This window comes from Nelumbo lutea, chromosome 1 (genome assembly GCF_056320005.1).
Source record: "Nelumbo lutea isolate HS-2025 chromosome 1, American lotus-T2T, whole genome shotgun sequence".
NCBI classification, from domain to species: Eukaryota; Viridiplantae; Streptophyta; class Magnoliopsida; order Proteales; family Nelumbonaceae; genus Nelumbo; species Nelumbo lutea.
The window spans coordinates 58,422,343-58,440,885 of record NC_142684.1 but is presented as its reverse complement, the minus strand read 5'-3'; the positions used below and the strand labels follow the sequence as shown (position 1 = coordinate 58,440,885).

General features: G+C 41.1%; 1 protein-coding gene across 1 annotated transcript in view; it reads left to right on the top strand.

The window, feature by feature from the left end:
- The first annotated feature begins 693 nt into the window (after nt 1-693).
- LOC148874721 (mitochondrial import inner membrane translocase subunit TIM50-like) overlaps nt 694-18,543 on the top strand; it is a 31,913-nt gene continuing 14,063 nt past the window's right edge. The window contains exons 1-5 of the mRNA XM_088964065.1: nt 694-1,049; nt 1,522-1,613; nt 2,298-2,334; nt 2,861-2,922; nt 3,005-3,118. Of these exons, the coding sequence (XP_088820191.1) occupies nt 803-1,049; nt 1,522-1,613; nt 2,298-2,334; nt 2,861-2,922; nt 3,005-3,118 (552 nt within the window). The 5' untranslated portion in view covers nt 694-802. The remainder of the gene's footprint in view (nt 1,050-1,521; nt 1,614-2,297; nt 2,335-2,860; nt 2,923-3,004; nt 3,119-18,543) is intronic.

The following is an 18,543-nucleotide window of genomic DNA, read 5'->3' as shown; positions in this document are numbered from 1 at the left end:
CAAAAGAAAACAAAAATGAAAACACCATTTTGCCCCTAATAAGATATAAGCAACCACTTTGTTTGATCAATTTTGTTTTCAATACGAAGAAGTGGTAGGGGTGATTTTGGAATAAAATCATGGGCCCATGTTAATTAATAATCTTAATAATATCATTAATGTTTATTCAAAGTGGGTCCCATAATAATTATTGAATACAGTGGTTAAACCTTAAATAAGAATCAATATTTATTAATAGTAATTGAAAATGTTAAGCCAAATCATTAATGATTATTTGTAAATGCAAAATATAAATTAACAAATCTATTATATAATAATTATACTTAATTGGAAAAATATTATAAGTAAATATTTAAATAATTATAAAATTACTTTATATTATTAATATATAAAAAAATTAAATTAAATATAATAATAATAATAATAATTAAATTAAAGTAATAAATTTTCGTTAGAATAATAAACCCTGACGTAATAGCTCATTACGTTGTTTAAGTTAAATTTAATGACCCGTATAATTTTATGGGTTTGACATATAAAGGCCAATTTATTTGGATCCGTAGATTGTATGAATGTTTTGAAAAATTGCAATTTAAGAACAATAATAATAAAAATCATTAATGTTTATTTATATATATATAATTAATTAATTTTTCCGTACTTAATACGGGGTCATTGCCATGTTTCTCTCTCGTTTCCGTGGCTTTTCCAGGCAGCGTCGCTTCTAAGTTGCCGACACAAACCTCTGTTCTGTACAAATTCGTCCATCTCTCAGCTTTGAGAGATTGCTAGTGATTCAAATATGTCTCGAATAGCTCGATCTCGTCTTCTTTTCTACCTCTCGAAGAACAACAGACCTTTTTCTTCAGTTGTCACTGCAAATCCTCCAAAAGAGTCAATCGCTTCTTCTGCTTCTTTTCTCAACGATCAACCACCACCACCTTCTTCTCCTCCGAATACCAGTGAGAAGAAAACATGGAGTTTTCTCAAGTTTGGGGCTTTCACTGCTCTTACTGGAGCAGCTATAGCCACCGGTTACGCTACTTACGGTTCGTTTCTCACTTTTTTTTTTTTTTTATCTTTCATTTCTTCTTCTCTTCATGAGGTTATGGGTTTTGTTTTCCTTTTCTTTTGCTTCATTCGAACGCTAGAATTAGAAAATCTTTTGAAAAATTGATAGGACTAGAGAGATGCTTGTTTAAGCTGAATAACAAAAACTTCAAAAAGAAAAAAAAAAGAGATGACAACCCCTCTATTTGTAGGGAAGTCATATTTTTTTGTTCTACATTTATATCTTGCTTTGGTCTCAGTTGTTATTGGGTTTAAACTGTGAAATGCTGGAAATTGATAGCAGCTTATGAACGTCTTACATTTCAAATAAGCAGTACCAAAAAAAAAAAAAAAAAAAAAAAAAAAAACAGAAGAGGGGACATGGTGAAGATGAGTTTGTCATTGACAGTAGTATTGGTTGTTATTAGAATACGAAGTGCCTGTACTCTAAGTTGTTTCTTGTATATTCAGCATACACCTTAGAAGAAATGGATGAAAAGACAAAGGTGTTCCGGGAGTCCGTGAACCACCACCCTGTAGGGGCTGATGTATCTATTGTTGATGTAAGTATGGTATTAATAGTCAATCTCAAAATCCATGCTTCTAGAACTGTTAAATGATAGAAGTTGTTTGGTTCAACAAAAATCTAAGGGTCTTTATTATTTATCAAAAAAAAAAAATGTAAGGGTCTTTATTGACATTCAGTCGATAAAACCATAAAAAACAAATAATTAAACTTTTAGCATATAACTTTAACATTCTCTTCTATGTTCATGGAATAAGTTTCTATAGTTTCGAATCCTTAGAACATGCATCTCTGGTTGAGGAATTCTTTTCTTTCTGGTAAGAAATATTTCAATTAAGAGGCGCTGCTACTTAAGAGGATGAAGGAGATATCAGCATGTCCTGTTTGGCTTTCACCACCACAAAAAGGATGGCTGCAGTAATTTTATGATCCTTAAACCCTTTCCCTAAACCGAAATCCCAAGAGAAGCCAACCCGAGAGGCAGAAATAACATGGGGGAGAGGTTTATCTTTTAGCACAAAGATGGAAAAGAGGTTGGGAAACCTTTAAGGTTTATTTATTGCTTGAAACCTGAAAGATGGTCTGAAACCCTGCAAATCTCTATCATGTGGAAAGGAGAATGGGGTCCATGTCTCTGCTTATTGTTGTTATTTGCTTTAATCACGGTGATATGTAACTTGTTATCAATGTGCTAACCTTCTGTGGTTGTTGCCTTAAACAGAAATTTCAGGCTTTGCTTTATTCAGCTGCTATGACAGGTTATTCTCTAAACTGAGGCTTATTTTCTTTTGAATAGATTTAATTTGCAGTTTATTTAATCATTTTATTTTTAAAGTAGCCCCTACAAAAGAAAAAAAAACAAAGACAAGAAAAACTTATAAGAGAAATTTTTATCGATCTTTATGTTCCTATTTCCTTCTATTCATTATTCCTTATTTTTCTACTTTCAGTTACATGGCATTGTGCTTGTTAAATTTAATGCATGGCATCACAAACTTAATCATTATGGGTTTCTTTTTCCTGTCTCCACGGGACCTTGACTGTTATTACCATGGGTTCCTTTACCTCCTCAAGGCAATGGATTCCCCTGGGCTTTTGACTATAAGTTTCTTTCTTGAAGAATTGATTTTTTTCACTATTGTGAATCACTTATTTTATGCATCTTTGCACCAAAATAAAATAATGGTCACTTGAAAAGTTCTATAAATTTCTCCCTCTTGGAAATTATTTTATCCCTGTTTTGGTTTTATATTATTCTAATAATTTTATTGTCTCATATTCCAGTGCCTTCTAAAGCAATTGAACTGTACTTGGACCTTAGGAGATCAATTGAACAACAAGTTCGAGTGTGTATTATTCAAGCAACTAGCATTGACATTCAAGAATGTTACTTGTTTAGTTCCTTATATATTTTATCTGTGGCTACAGGGATTTACTGAGCCTTTGTCTGAAAAGCTTCTTCCCGATTTGCATCCTCTGGAGCAACATGTCTTTACTCTTGTTCTGGATCTAAATGAGACTTTAATACACTCTGATTGGAAGGTGGACTTCCATTGTTTGGGCCCATTTTCATCTTTTATTTATTATCTGTTGTTTGTTGTTTGTTGTTTTCCCTTGTTCATTATCACTAAGATTAGTTGGTAACTTGATGTAATCTATCTTTCATATCTAATTGCTGGTATAACATCTATTTTCAATTCTTTACATTCATTTATCAATAAACAATTCTTTCCATTTATTTATTTGTTCCTTCTCTGGGTGCTTGCTTCATACTTGATACTCTCTCTCTATAAGGACATTACTTAATGTTGATCCCAGCTATCTGGGGTCTTGGGAGGGGTGGACTGCTGATGTAGGACCTGCTCAGTTCTAGTCCTTGAGAATGTTGAATGGTATTCTTTGATCAGAATTTTATGGCTGTTGATGGCTTTTAATGGAGCAGAAGATCAAGACTGTAATCAGTCTTGAATCCTAAAAGGTTTTAGGTTTGCAAAACAGAAGAGAAAGTGAGAGAAAGGAGAGAGAATAGAAGAGAAACAAGAGAACACAAGTTGTTGAAAGGAGGGACAGATTCTTACTGATCTGCCGCTGCCACTCTCTTAATATTTATAGTTATGTTTAGTACATAATGGAAATGACACATCTGCCCTTGGTACTTACATAATAAATAAAGTAAATAAAAACTGAAATAAATAACAACTGAATTAACAAATTGACTCAAACTGACACTACTATAACTGAAACAAATAACTACACTGCTGTCCTACGAACACAGTGGGGACCACTGCAGTGGGGCCCACATCAGTGTTTTCTACACTCCCCCTCAAGTTGGGGTAGATATCTATCATGCCCAACTTGGATAGGTCTATCTCTAACTTCTTCCTTGGTACAGCCTTGGTGAGGATATCCGCGAGTTGCATATTAGATGTGATGTACGGAAGACACACTTCTTGTGATGTGACCCTTTCTCGCACAAAATGTCGATCAACTTCGATATGTTTAGTTCTGTCTTGCTGCATTGGGTTGTGGGCTATATTAATAGCTGACTGATTATCACAATACAATATTAAGGGCTTTTCATAGTCAATACCCAACTCTTCAATTAGCGACCTCAGCCATAAGATTTCAGCTACTCTATTAGCCATTGACCTGTATTCCGCTTCAACACTGGAGCGGGAAACAACACTCTACTTCTTACTCCTCTAAGAGACAAGGTTATCTCCCACCAGGGCACAATATCCAGAGGTAGACCTTCTGTCATCAACACTTCCAGCCCAATCGGCATCTGTATAGACTTCCACCCTCATGTGATTATTGTTCTTGAGCAATATACCTCTACCCGGGCATCTCTTCAAGTATGCTAATATTCTCTCTGCCGCAAGAAGATGAGAAGTTCTAGGGGAGTGCATGTATTGGCTAACAACACTGACTGCGTAGCTGATATCTGGCCGAGTGAGGCAGAGATATAGAAGCTTTCCAACCAACCATTGGAACACAACTTTGTCTTCAAGAGGCTCTCCACCCTCTGCATTAATCTTGTGATTTTGTTCGATAGGTGTATCGGCCGGCTTAACACCCAACTTTCTAGTTTCCGCCAACAGATCTAGAACATATTTTCTCTGAGAGATAAAAATCCCCTGTTTGGATTTAGCAACCTCAATACCCAAAAAGTACCGTAGTGCACCAAGATCTTTCACCTCAAACTCTTGATGAAGGAGCTGTTTGAGGGACTCAATCTCATGACTGTCATTTTCTGTCACCACAATATCATCAACATATACTGCTAGTAGTATCAGAGAGGACTCCACCCTCTTGATGAATAGTGTATGATCTGACTGGGCCTGTACATAACCAAACCTTCCAAGGGCTAATCTGAACCTATCAAACCAGGCTCTAGGTGATTGTTTCAAACCATACAATGCCTTGTTCAGTTGGCAAACCTTCTTACCTGTCTCTGTATCATAGAATCCAGGAGGCAACTGCATGTAAACCTCTTCTTGTAAGTCTCCATTCAGAAAGACATTTTTAACATTCATCTGGAACAGGGGCCAAGAATGATTTGCTGCAAGGGATAACAAAACTCGAATGGTGGTCATCTTGGCTATTGGGGCAAAGGTCTCCAAGTAGTCTATACCATAAGTCTGAGTGAACCTCTTTGCAACCAGCCGGGCTTTGTACCTTTCAATAGAGCCATCAACATTATGCTTTACAGTGAACACCCATCTGCATCCCACCGGTTTCTTTCCTTTTGGTGGGTCAACCAGTTTCCAAGTATTATTCTTCAATAGGGCATCCATTTTGACTTGCATTGCATCTTTCCATTCTGGAACTGATAAGGCTTCTTGCACTGTTCTTGGAATAGGGACATCGGCAATGGAAGTGAGATAGGACCGGTAAGATGGTGATAGACGATCATAGGATAAGAACTTTGAGATGCTGTGAGCTGTAGAAGCGGTGCAATGTTGTTTCCCTTTGCGAATGGCAATAGGGAGATCAAGGTCATCCACAGGAGGGGAAGTGGCAACAGTGAGAGGTATTTCAGTAGGCTCTGGATCTGGAGGCGCAGAAGGAACTGGAGCTGGCTGGGACTGCCGAAGACTAGGATCAACCTGCCTGCATCGCCTGTGATAGACTCTCAACTCCGGCTCCCTCTGACCACCCTCACCACTACAACCTTCATTACCCAGTGGAATAGGTAAAGGAACAGCCCCACTCCTACCAGCCCCACTTCCACTCTCACTGCTCTCCCCCTAAGGAAAGAAACTCAAAACAGCCCCACTCTCACTGCTCTCCCCCTGAGGAGAAACCCTAGGATAATAGGGTGTCTCCTCAAAGAAGGTGACATCCATGGAGACAAACCGTTTCCCTGAAACCGGATCATAGCAGCAATAACCCTTTTGAGTTTGTGCATAACCAAGGAAAATGCATTTGGAGGCCTTAGGTTCAAACTTGGAATGATGAGGCCCGAGAAGCTGAACGAAGCAGGTACAACCAAAGGTTTTAAGGGGAACAATGAACAATTCCTCGTCTGGGTATAGAAGGCAAAAGGGGGTTCTCATATCAAGGACCCGGGAAGGAACTCGATTAATGAGATAAACTGCCGTGAGGATAGCATCACCCCAGAAGCGAATAGGTACATTGGAGGTAAACATAATGCTTCTAGCCACCTCCAAGATATGCCTATTCTTCCTTTCGGCAACGCCATTCTACTGTGGTGTATAAGGGCAAGTGCTCTGGTGAACAACTCCATGGCTAAGAAGGTAGGAGGTCAATGGCTGAGCAAAGTATTCCTTTGCATTATCAGATCTAAGGACTTTGATTTTGGTCCCAAACTGAGTGAGAACCATCTGATGGAAGTTTTGGGTCAGAGCAGGAACCTCATCCCGAGAACGCATAAGATAAACCCAAGAAAATTGGGTATGGTCGTCAACAAACAGTAGAAAATATCTATACCCACCCATAGAAGAGATATGATATGGCCCCCAAACATCAATATGCACAATATCAAAAGAGGAATTACTCCTTTTATTACTTAAAGAATAAGAGGTTCTACAATGTTTGGCAAACTCACAATTCTCACACCTCAACTTTGATAACTCAACAGACTCAAATAAAGCAGGAAACAAACTCTTAAAAGACTTAAAAGACAAATGACCTAATCGGTTATGCCAAAGCATAACCAAACTCACAGACTGGGAAACAAAAGACTTCTTATCCACTGACTCCTCCCGACGAGAACTCTCTCCAAGCAGATAGATCTCGTTCGTCTCACGGCCAGTCCCAATCACCTTCCTCGTCTCCAAATCCTGAAAAACACATCGGTCAGGGAAAAATGTTACTGAACAGTTCATGTGTTTGGTAATACTACTAACTGAAAATAGGTTAGTATCAAGCTTAAGAACATGTAAGACAGAAGATAAAGAGATAGTATCCGATAGCTTGATGTCCCCCTTTCCCGAAATGGGAACAAGAGAGCCATCAACAATGGATACTCTATCTTGGCCAGAGGACAAGTGATAAGAAGTGAACAAAGATGGCAAGCTAGTCATATGGTCATATGCACCTGAATCTATTACCCAACAGTGATCAGTATTACCTGGAGCTGAAGCATGGTAAGCTGAGGCTCGAGTACCTGAATGTGCAAATGTAGATGTGGCAGGAGTTGATGGTGACTGAGATGGCTGAGCTGAACTCCCAACTTCCTTTTCCAACTGTACGAGGGCAGCCCGAACAGTAGCTAAAGTCTCCAGGGATGTGCCTGATGAGGATGTTGAATCAGTGTTCACTGCCATATGAGCATTACCCTTCTTATTTCTTAGTTTTGCTGGGACCAAGTGAGGATGTAGCTTCCAACAAGTATCTTTTGTGTGCTTGGGTTTCTTGCAATGTTCACATACTAGATCCCGTTTATCTTCCTTCTTTCGGTCCCTTTCTGAGTCACCCCCTGGCTTGGGTTTAATAGCTGTCAAGGCTCAGAAAGAGGGCTGAGGCTGCATCATGACTTTCCTCCTGGTCTCTTCACTATGCACCAGGGAGTATGCTTGAGAAAGAGTTACACTATCTCTTGTCAATATCTGTTGTCGCACAATGTCATATTTTGAATTCAAACCAGCCAGAAACTCAAATACCCTATTCGTTTCGACTTGCTTTCTGTGAGTCTGTGCATCTGTGGGACTCTCCCACTCAAGGGTCTCTAGATGGTCAATCTCATGTCACAAGGATTTCAAGGTAGAGAAGTAGAGAGAAACTGGCTTCTCTCCTTGTTTAAGGCTGTTCACCTCACACTTCAGTTCATAGGCTTTGGCAACATTAAGGGGTTGGGAATATGTTTCTTTCACAACATCCCATATCTCTTTGGCTGTCTTTGCCCACAAGTAATTTCGGCTGATATGTGGCTGGATAGAATTACACAGCCATGCCATAACTAAATAGTTCTCTTGAACCCACTTGGTGTATGTTGGGTCCTCCTTGGAAGGTTCTTTCACATCTCCCAAGAGGTAACCCAGTTTTCCCCTTCCTCCAATAGCCATCATGGCTGATTGCGCCCACTCCAAATAATTTGACCCATCAAATCTCATAGTTGTAATCTGAAACCCGGTTTCAGATACACTACCATAACTGTGGTTTCCAAAACTACTTTTTTCCTGACCCTTAAACTCCATCTTTGATCAAGATTCAGTGGCTACAAACTGTTAGAGCAATTATACCAGAAAACAGAGTCAAACAAGTAAGTCTGAAATCTGATCCGAAACCAACACAAATCTGATCTGATCCGATTTGAAACCAACCCAAATCTGATCTGAAATCAATCACCTATCACAGTATATGCAAGAAATCAACTCAAATCTGATCTGAAATCAATCGGCATGCATAGTACCAGGCAGCCTATCAATCTGAGATGCTATTTTTTGAAATCACTACTGTGGGGCCCATTGCTGCGAGAGCAAAAACTAGGGTTTCAGCTGTAGGTCTAAAGTAAGTGCTCAGCTGCACTCTCCAAGCAGTCTGCACAAGTGGGACTTGTCGTAGGGCAATATGAAACCCTAAAAACTAATCACCTTTGAAGAGGGGGGTTCGACCCAACAGTCAAACCCTAGAAACAAACTTAAACACAGTTCGGCAAGCCAAACCCTAGAACAGACTTGAACACAGTTCGGCCCCTCTTTTTAGATAGGTCCAACCTATCTCGACTGATTGCAGTCTCTGAAACTCAGTAAAAAAAGCTTACTTATGTACTTCGGTTTACTGTCTTCTAGGGTTACCTGAACCCTAACCTTTGCTGCCTCTTCCTGATTACCAACTCTCTGCAAGCCGCGGCAAGTCTTCAACTGCTGCGAACTTCTCCTGGTAATCTCCAAGATTCAGCCACCGGAAAACTTCTTCAAAGCTTCCAGCCCTAGCTAGTTCTCATGTGGTCGGCTGGACTAGACACACATGAGAAGCCCTAGATAGGCTCTGATACCAAGTAGAAGATCAAGACTGTAATCAGTCTTGAATCCTAAAAGGTTTTAGGTTTGCAAAACAGAAGAGAAAGTGAGAGAAAGGAGAGAGAATAAAAGAGAAACAAGAGAACACAAGTTGTTGAAAGGAGGGACATATTCTTACTAATCTGCCGCCGCCACTCTCTTAATATTTATAGGTTATGTTTAGTACATAATGGAAATGACACATCTGCCCTTGGTACTTACATAATAAATAAAGTAAATAAAAACTGAAATAAATAACAACTGAATTAACAAACTGACTCAAACTAACACTACTATAACTGAAACAAATAACTATACTGCTGTCCTACGAACACAGTGGGGACCACTGCAGTGGGGCCCACATCAGTGTTCTCTACAAATGGCTTCTTGAAGGAATAAGAGGGAAAATAGGGAGAGAAAGAAGAGAGAAAATACCTGGAATCATTCACAAGGTGCCTTTGTGTAAAATGTCCATACATATTTATAGACTCTAAACTCATAATAATCCTAGGAATCAAACTGTTAGACTCATAATAGTCCTAGTAGTCAAAACTGTTAAGATTCAATAATCCTAATAGGACTCAAACTAAGCTGTCATATGCTATTTCAGTTCAAAGAAGACTCAATAACTCTTGTCCTACTTATGTAATGACTCTGAAATTTTAAACATAAAAAATTATAACTAGACAAAGTAAACCCTATCATTGGACCCCATAGAAAATTACAAAATGACAAAATTACCCCTATCTTGTCCTCAAAAAGGCTTGCATCCTGGAAACGGAATTACTTATTGATGGGTGGAAGAATAACTTTGACCAAATCAACATTAGCAAATCTGCCAGTTTATTTCCTTTTGGTCTTTAGGATGCCTGTGGGGATTTGTAAAAGGATAGAGAGGGTAATGAGGGATTTTTTATGGGAACCAGGAGAGGAGAGGAGGGATCATAGGGTGAGGTGGGAATTGGTGATTAGAAGTAAGAAGGAAGGGGCTCTAGGAATTGGGAACATTCAGAAGAGGAATATAGCCTTGCTGGGTAAGTGGTTATGGAGATTTCTAGTGGATCAAGACTAGCCATGGACAAAAGTGATCAAGAGCATTCACGGGCTGACGACAGATGGTTGGGATGCTGGAATTTCGGCTAGAGCCTCAACAACTGCACCTTGGAAATCCATCCATGCCATTCTTCCTTGTTTTCTACCCTTTGTCAGGTATAATTTGTGTTATGGAAATATGGAAAGGTTCTGGGAGCATGTGTGGGTGGGGGAGGCATCCCTTAAGGATCAATTTTCTTCCCTCTTTACCCTTTCTAGGTAAAAAAACTTTACTGCCTCATCTTTAGTTTCTTTCGTTGGCCCAGGACATCAAATTAATTGGGATTTGGGGCTCAGACAAGGTCTCAGAGACTCTGAGTTGGATTTGGTGGGGTCCCTAATTCAGGTACTTCAAAAGGTTTTCTTAGATCCGTCAATGGGGGATTCTCGAATTTGGACCCTTTTTTCTTTTGGTTCCTTCTGTTGTGCGGTTGTGCCTCCTTTTTCAATGCCCTGGCCCCTTCTTCTGTTTCTCCCGCCTTTCCTTTCCCTTCTAAAGAGGTGCGGGGAAGTCTAGTCCCACCTAGGGTCGGTGCTCTATGTTGGGAAATAGCTTTGGAAAGAATTAATACCTGCAATCTTCTTCAAAAAAAGAAGCCTTTTTGGTGCTTGTTCCCGCACTGGTGTTCCCTTTGTAAAGCTGATGGTGAGTCTTGCTTTCATTTACTTATATCCTGCCTTTTTATTTCTTCTATTTGGGAGTGGTTTCTCTCTTTATTTGGGTGCAGGTGGACTCCTTCATCTAGCATTTGCAACCTCTTCACCTATGCAGTTGGTAGCCGGATCAAAAAGAGGGGAAAAATCTTGTGGAGATGCACTAAGGCAACAACTTGTTGCACAATTTGGGAGGAAAGGAATCAAAGGATATTTGCGGAAAAGGAAAGAAGCAGAGACACAATTATAGAAGTAATATCCATGAGGGTGGCACAATGGGTAAAAACAATGAATCTTTTTGGGGATGATTCAATAGAGACCATCATGAATAATTGGCAGGAAATAGCAGTCTCAACTCCTAGCAGAATCAATGTCCATCCGATGTGGCTCCCTCCAACGGAAGGCTTTATCAAATTCAACTTTGATGGGAGCAGTGAAGGAAACCCAGGGCCATCAGGGGTTGGTGGTGTGTTCAAAATAGAGGTAGGTTCAGTTATGGCTCTTTTCTCGGGATCAATTGGAGTTGGAGATTCTTTAAGAGCAGAAATTTTGGCCCTACTGGAGGGGGTCAAAAGGGCTAAGGAATTAAATATAAATAAGTTGATTATAGAAGGAGATTCACAGGTGGTAATTGGCTGGATAGAGAAGTCAAATGATGAGTTATGGGCCTTCATTAATGAAAAAAAGGCATTTTAAGTGGCTGGCCCAAGGAATGGATGTGCGTGTCTGGTGGGTCAAAAGATGTGCTAACTCATTTGCAGATGCTTTGGCCAAACAGGGGGTGGGAAGAAGCCAATTGTTTTGGGCTACTATGTAATTTTATTGTTGGGGGGTGGGTGGGTGGTAAGAGGGTTTACCTCCCCCCACCCTTGTATTTTAATCGTCTTTATATAATTAAGTGAAAGCTTTCGTTATTGATAAAAAAAAATGCCCCCTCGTTCGAAAGTCCATCGGGCTTGAAGCATGAACAAAACTACAGGCCCATCCATACCTTGTGTGAGCTTGAGAGTTGTACTCGAAGTAGAGGAGAGGAGAAGACCACCAATGGTATGCTGTGAATGTCGAACTGAACTGCCCAGTTGACCATGCTATTATTTATATTTGAATGTAGTACAATGATACAAGTAATTACTGGAATGCCCCTGGTTAGTGATGGGACACCTAGTTAACTTAAAACATTAAACAGGCTTAGGCCCATTAACACAGGCCCAGTTACAGGATAACTTGAGTATGGGCTAATAAGAACTCTTATCAGGCACACAGAGTTCCTTTCCCTGGGCAAGTCTGTTGTTTTTCCTGAATAGAATTCCTTTCCCTGGGCAAGTCTTCAAGTACCTGAGAATTCTTTCCATTGCTCTCATATGAGGGATCTTTGGTGAGTGCATGAATTGACTGACAACATGCACTGCATAGGCAATGTCTGGCCGAGTAAGGGATAAGTATATCAATTTTCCTACCAATTTTTGGAGTGTCTGTTGGCCTGCACCCCATCATGCCTGTTTCCTCTAGGAGATCTAGCACATATTTCCGCTGACATATGTAGATTCCTTCTCTTGATCTAGCAACTTCAATCCCAAGAAAATATCTCAGATTTTCCAGGTCTTTGATCTCAAATTCTGAAGCTAAGAACTCCTTCAACCTCTTCATATCTTCCAAGTCATTTCCGGTAATCACCATATCATCCACATAAACAATGAGTGCCGTAAGTTTGTCATCCTGTCTCCTTGTAAACAATGTATGATCTGCACTACTCTTGAGTGTACCCCACTTTCTTCATGGCCATACAAAGTCTCTCGAACCATGCCCGGGGAGACTGCTTCAAACCATATAATGCTTTCTTTAGTTTATACACCTTCTTTCCAACATCATAGCCTGGTGGAGGTTCCATGATTACCTCTTCATGAAGATCACCATTTAGGAAGGCATTCTAAGACATTCTTCACATCCAGCTGATGGAGTTCCCAAGAGAAATTTGCTGCTAGTGACAGTAGAACCCGGATTGTGTTGGGCTTTGCTACTGGGGCAAAGGTTTCTTTGTAGTCAATTCCTTCATTTTGTGTAAATCCCTTTGCCACAAGTCTGACCTTGTATCTCTCGATTGACCCATCTTCCCTGTGCTTTACTGTGAATACCCACTTGCACCCAACAGTGCCTTTCCCCTCTGGCAGGTCCACTAATTCCCACGTTCTTGCTTTCATTAGGGCTTTCATCTCTTCATTCATGGCTTCTTTCCACCTTGGATCAGATGCCACATCTGAGTACCTGGAAGGGACACATACAGAGGAAAGAGCAAATACAGAGGAGTGATAGGCAGGAGATAAGTGCGAGTAAGAAACAAAATCAGCTATGGGATGCCGGGTGGTACAAGAACGAACAAGCTTACGGAGAGCAATAGGAAGATCCAAATCCGAAGTGTGTGAGTCAGAATTACCTTGGATTGCAGAGACAGATTTATCTGAGTTCAACTGGTTGCAATGATGAGGTTGAGGGCCCTTCTTCTTTCTGCTGTATGTAAGTATCTCTTTTTCTTGCCTACTGAAACCTTCAAGAGCATATGTTGTATTAGGAGAAGTAACTGGCACAGTGGGAGCCTCACTAGGTTGACCCGGAATGTCACAGCTAGGAGTAGTGGAAGGTGATGAAAGGGGAACTAAAAAGAAGGGAGAATGAGAATCCTCTTCCAACCCACTAGTCTCCCCCTGAAGAGGATTATGAGAAGACTGGAAATAGGGTTGAGACTCAAAAAAGACTACATCTCTGGTGACATACTTTTTCTTGGAGACAGATCATAACACTTGTACCCCTTTTGTGTAGGAGAGTACTCCAAAAATATTTTCTTTGTAGCCTTGGGATCCAGCTTGGTTTTCTTTGGATCCTTCACATGTATGAAGCATGTACAGCCAAAAATCCATGGGGAAAGAGGAAATTTTGGAAGAGTGGGACACAAAACAGAGAAAGGAGTCTTCATACCCAATACCTTAGATGCCATCCGATTTATCAGGTATGATGCAGTGAGTATAGCTTGAGACCAATATTGCTTGGGCACTTTGTGCTGGAATAGTAGGGCTCGGGCTGTCTTCAATAGGTGCCTGTTCTTGCGCTCAGCAACCCCATTTTTCTGAGGGGTATTAGCACAGGATGATTGGTGTAACATGTCTGCATCTTCCATGAATGAGTTCAGGGATCTTTCAAAGTATTCAGGTGCATTGTCTGACTGGAATTGCTTAATCTTCTTATCAAATTGTGTTTCAATCATCTTGCAAAAAGCCATAGTTTCCGTGGTACTTCATCTTGTCCTTTTAACAGATAAATCCATGTGCATCGAGAATAATGGTCAATAAAACTGATAAAGTAACGGAAGCCATCAGTGGAAACTATGGGTGAAGGTCCCCAAACATCAGAATGAACCAAATCAAAAGGAGCTCGAATTTCATTACTAGAAGTTGGATACATTGTTCTACATTGTTTTGACATTTGACACACATCACAAATTAAACTCTGACTTGGAATTCCCTTGAACAATTCGAGAAACAACATTGCTAAAGAAGAGAAAGACACATGACCTAGCCTAGCATGCCACAGGTGCAGCCTAGCTATTGACTCCACACTTTCCGGACTAGTAGTAGTAGAAGCTTGTAGGGCTGAGCTGATGTCTGCATCAAAATAGTAGAGGCCCCCATACTCATGACCACTCCCAATCATTCTCCTTGTCAATCTGTCATGGAAGACACAATGAGTAGGAACAAAAAGTTTTACTGTAGTTCAAATTTTTTGTAAGCTTTGAAATAGACAAAATATTTGAGGTAAGACTAGGAACATATAGGACTGATTTAAGAGAGAGGTCATTGCTTAGGTCAACCACCCCCTTTCTAGAGATGGTGGAGAGAGACCCATCAACCACTCTCATCTTATCCTTGCCAGACAACAAATGATATGAAGAGAATAAGGAGGACATGTGTCATATGGTCAGTTGCTCCGGAATCAATCACCCATGAGGTGGAACCAACGGAACTAGTTGCACTAAAGGCAGAGACTGTACTTGATCTGGCAAGAGAGGTGGAAGCTAAAGAGTTGTTCTTTAGACGGGCTAATGCCCGACTGAGAATCTCTACCTCACTAGCCGTGAAGCCCAAAGTACTTGGTCCAGAGGAGTCGACAACCTGCCTTGTGGAGGAAGAGGACACTGGTCCAGAGGAGTCGGGAGCCTGCCCTGTGGAGGAAGAGGACACTGTCGGAGTACTTTGTGAGTTGTCACTACTGTTGTTGGTGGCAAGATTCCCACTTGCTGTGTGACCCTTATGTTGTCTTTTGTCCTTTCTCAAAGCAGCTGGCTTCAGATGAGGATACAAGACCCAACATTTCTCCTTATGTTGTCTTTGTAAGCAGTTTAGTTAGTCTTATCTAGGTCTTTGGAGTCTTATCTATCTTATCTATAAGCAGTTTAGTTATCAAGGAATCTTCCTACAAGGAGGACTCTTACCTCTTGTAATCTCCTATTTAAGGAGCTGAAATTATTGAATAAAGACATCAAATTTCCAGTCAAGAAAGAGAGTAAAAGGAGAGTTTGGTGATCTCTTGGACAAATCACCCTCTAGGATGCCAAGATAGGTTCAGCTAGGAAGGGGAGGAACAAGGGAAAACAGGAGCTTTTCCCCGTGGACCGACCTGTGACGAGATCCTATTCCCGGGCCGATAACAATTTGGTATCAGAGCCTACCGTCATGGGAGATCTGGAGTAGCTATCATTCAGGGTCCATGAACTGGAGCATAGGCTCATGGACACCAGCGTGGAGGTTCGTGAGGTCAAAGACGATGTTTGGGAGCTGTGACGCTTGTTGGAATCGTATTTCTCTAACAAGGAGAGAAATCCAGAAGGGGCTGTAACCAAAAATAGCTGCCGACCAGACTTGACGGAGTCGTCCGGCGAATAGCAGGTCGTCCCCTCGGTAGCTGTGGTCGTTCCCAAGTACAGTAGGCTGGAGTTCCCTTCATACAGCGGCACCGGAGATCCTTTGGGATGGCTGTACAGATGCGAGTAGTTCTTCTGCAACCAACGGATAGGGGACAACGACAAGGTAAGCTTGGCCGCATTCCACATGACGAAGGAGGCGCAGCTCTGGTTTTATAAATTGGAGCAGGAGGAACCCGGGCTCAGTTGGACCCAATTCAAAACCTACTGCCTCCTTAGGTTTGGGCCCCCATTGACGAGCAACCCGTTGGGTGAATTGATCAACCTCAAATAGACGGGAACGGTGGCTGAATACCAGTGCCAATTCCAGACCCTCCTTGCCAGAGCAGCTTCGATACGACCGGACCAGTAGGTAGACATGTTCACCGCAGGGTTAGCAGAACCCTTGAGGGTGGATGTGGAGATGCAACCGCATGGGCATCCCCAGAACCACTCGGAATGGCTTCATCTTCAGCAGCCAGCTAAGAACGGAAACCACAGACGAGCCACAATTCCAGATCAGCATCCAGTGAGGAGAGCAACGCTGTTGCACCCCCTATTAAGCACCTGTCCAGGGCTGAGATGGCAGAACGCAGGGCGAGGGGACAGTGTTTTAATTGTGATGAACTCTACTCAGCAGGGCACAAGTGCAAGAGACTTTTCTGCCTCGTGGTGGAACAAGAGGACGATGAGGATGAACCCCCTTCATTGGAACCCAATCTAGGAGGGCTAAATCATTCCACCTATCCTGGATTCCCTTGACTGAACTGCGAGACACATATCCAGATTTCGAGCATGAGGACAAGCTCGTAGTCCAGGAGGGGAGTAATGTTATGGACGCATTCGTGGGGAAGAAGTATTGCCGCCGGCAACAGCAGTAACGTGGGACCCTCATCAGATTTATCTAGCTAGCCACAGTTCATCTTACCTTATCTTTATCTTATCTGCTTTCTTACTCTTATCTTATCTGTTCCAATAAGGATTAGTATAGAGTCTGATTTATCTTAGGGAGTTTTTATCCTTCTTGAGTAGGGAGTCTTATCTATCTTATTTATAAGCAGTTTAGTTACTCTTATCTAGGAGTCTTATCTATCTTATCTGTAAGCAGTTTAGTTATCAAGGAGTCTTCCTACAAGGAGGACCCTTACCTCTTGTAATCTCCTATTTAAGGAGCTGAAATTATTGAATAAAGATATCAAATTTCCAGTCAAGAAAAAAGTAAAAGGAGAGTTCGGTGATCTATTGGACAAATCACCCTCTAGGACGCCAAGATAGGTTCAGCTAGGAAGGGGAGGAATAAGGGAAAACATGAGTTTTTCCCCGTGGACCAACCTGTGATGAGATCCTATTCCCAGGCCCATAACAAAATGTCAGTCTACTTCAATATGCTTAGTTTTGTCATGCTGTGCCGGATTATGAGCTATATTAATAGTAGCCTGATTATCACAATACAACATTAAGGGCTTCTCAAAAGCAATACCCAACTCCTCAAATAGTGATTTCAACCACACCGTTAGCCATGGACCTGTATTCAGCTTCTGCACTAGAGCGAGAAACAACACTTTGTTTCTTACTCCTCCAGGAGACTAGGTTACCTCCTACAAAAGCACAATATCCAGAGGTAGACCTTCTATCATCAATACTTCCAGCCCAATCAACATTTGTATAAACCTCTATCTTCATGTGATTATTATTCTTGAATAGTATACCTCTACCTAGGCACCTCTTCAAATATGCTAATATCCTCTAAACTGCAGGTAAGTGAGTAGTCGTAGGAGAGTGCTTATACTGACTGACAACGCTGACTGCATAACTGATGTTCGGTCGTGTGAGACAAAGATAGAGGAGTTTTCCAACTAACCGCTGGAACAATGCTTTATCTTCAGTGGCTCTCCACCCTCTGCATTGATCTTGTGATTCTGTTCAATAGGTGTATCTGCAGGCTTAACACCTAACTTTCCAGTTTCTTCCAACAATTCTAGAACATACTTTTTTTGGAAAACAAAAATCCCATGTTTAGATCTAGCTACCTCAATACCCAAGAAGTATCGTAGCTTTCCCCGATCTTTCACCTCAAATTCTTGATGAAGGAGTTGTTTGAGAGACTCAATCTCACCATTATCATTCCCTGTCACTACAATATCATCCACGAATACAGCAAGCAAGGTCAACGAAGAATCCACTCTCTTAATGAACAATGTATGGTCTGACTAGGCCTGTACATAGCTTTAGTCCATACAAGCTTTATTCAACTGGCAAACCTTCTTTCTTGTGTCTGCATCATAAAATCCAAGAGGCAACTGTGTGTAGACTTCTTCTTGCAATTCTCCATTGAGGAAGGCATTTTTGACATCCATCAAGGGACAATAAAACTCTAATAGTGGTCATCTTTGCTACTAGAGCAAAAGTCTCCAAGTAGTGTATACCATAAGCCTGAGTAAATCCCTTTGCAACTAACTGAGCCTTACACCTTTCAATTGAACCATCAACATTATGTTTCACAGTAAATACCCATCTACATCCAATCAGTTTCTTCCCTTTAGGCTGGTCAACTAGCTCCCAAGTATTATTCCTCAAAAGAGTATCCATTTCAACCTTCATTGCATCTTTCCACTCAGGAACTGACAAGGCCTCCTGCACTATTCTGGGGATAGGAATATCATCAATAGATGTGAGGAAGGACCTGTAAGAGGGGGACAAGTGATCATAGGACAAGAATTGGCAAATGCCGTGGGCTGTGGATGTGGTGCAATGCCGTTTGCCTTTACGGACTGCAATGGGGAGGTCAAGGTCATCCAAAGGAGGTA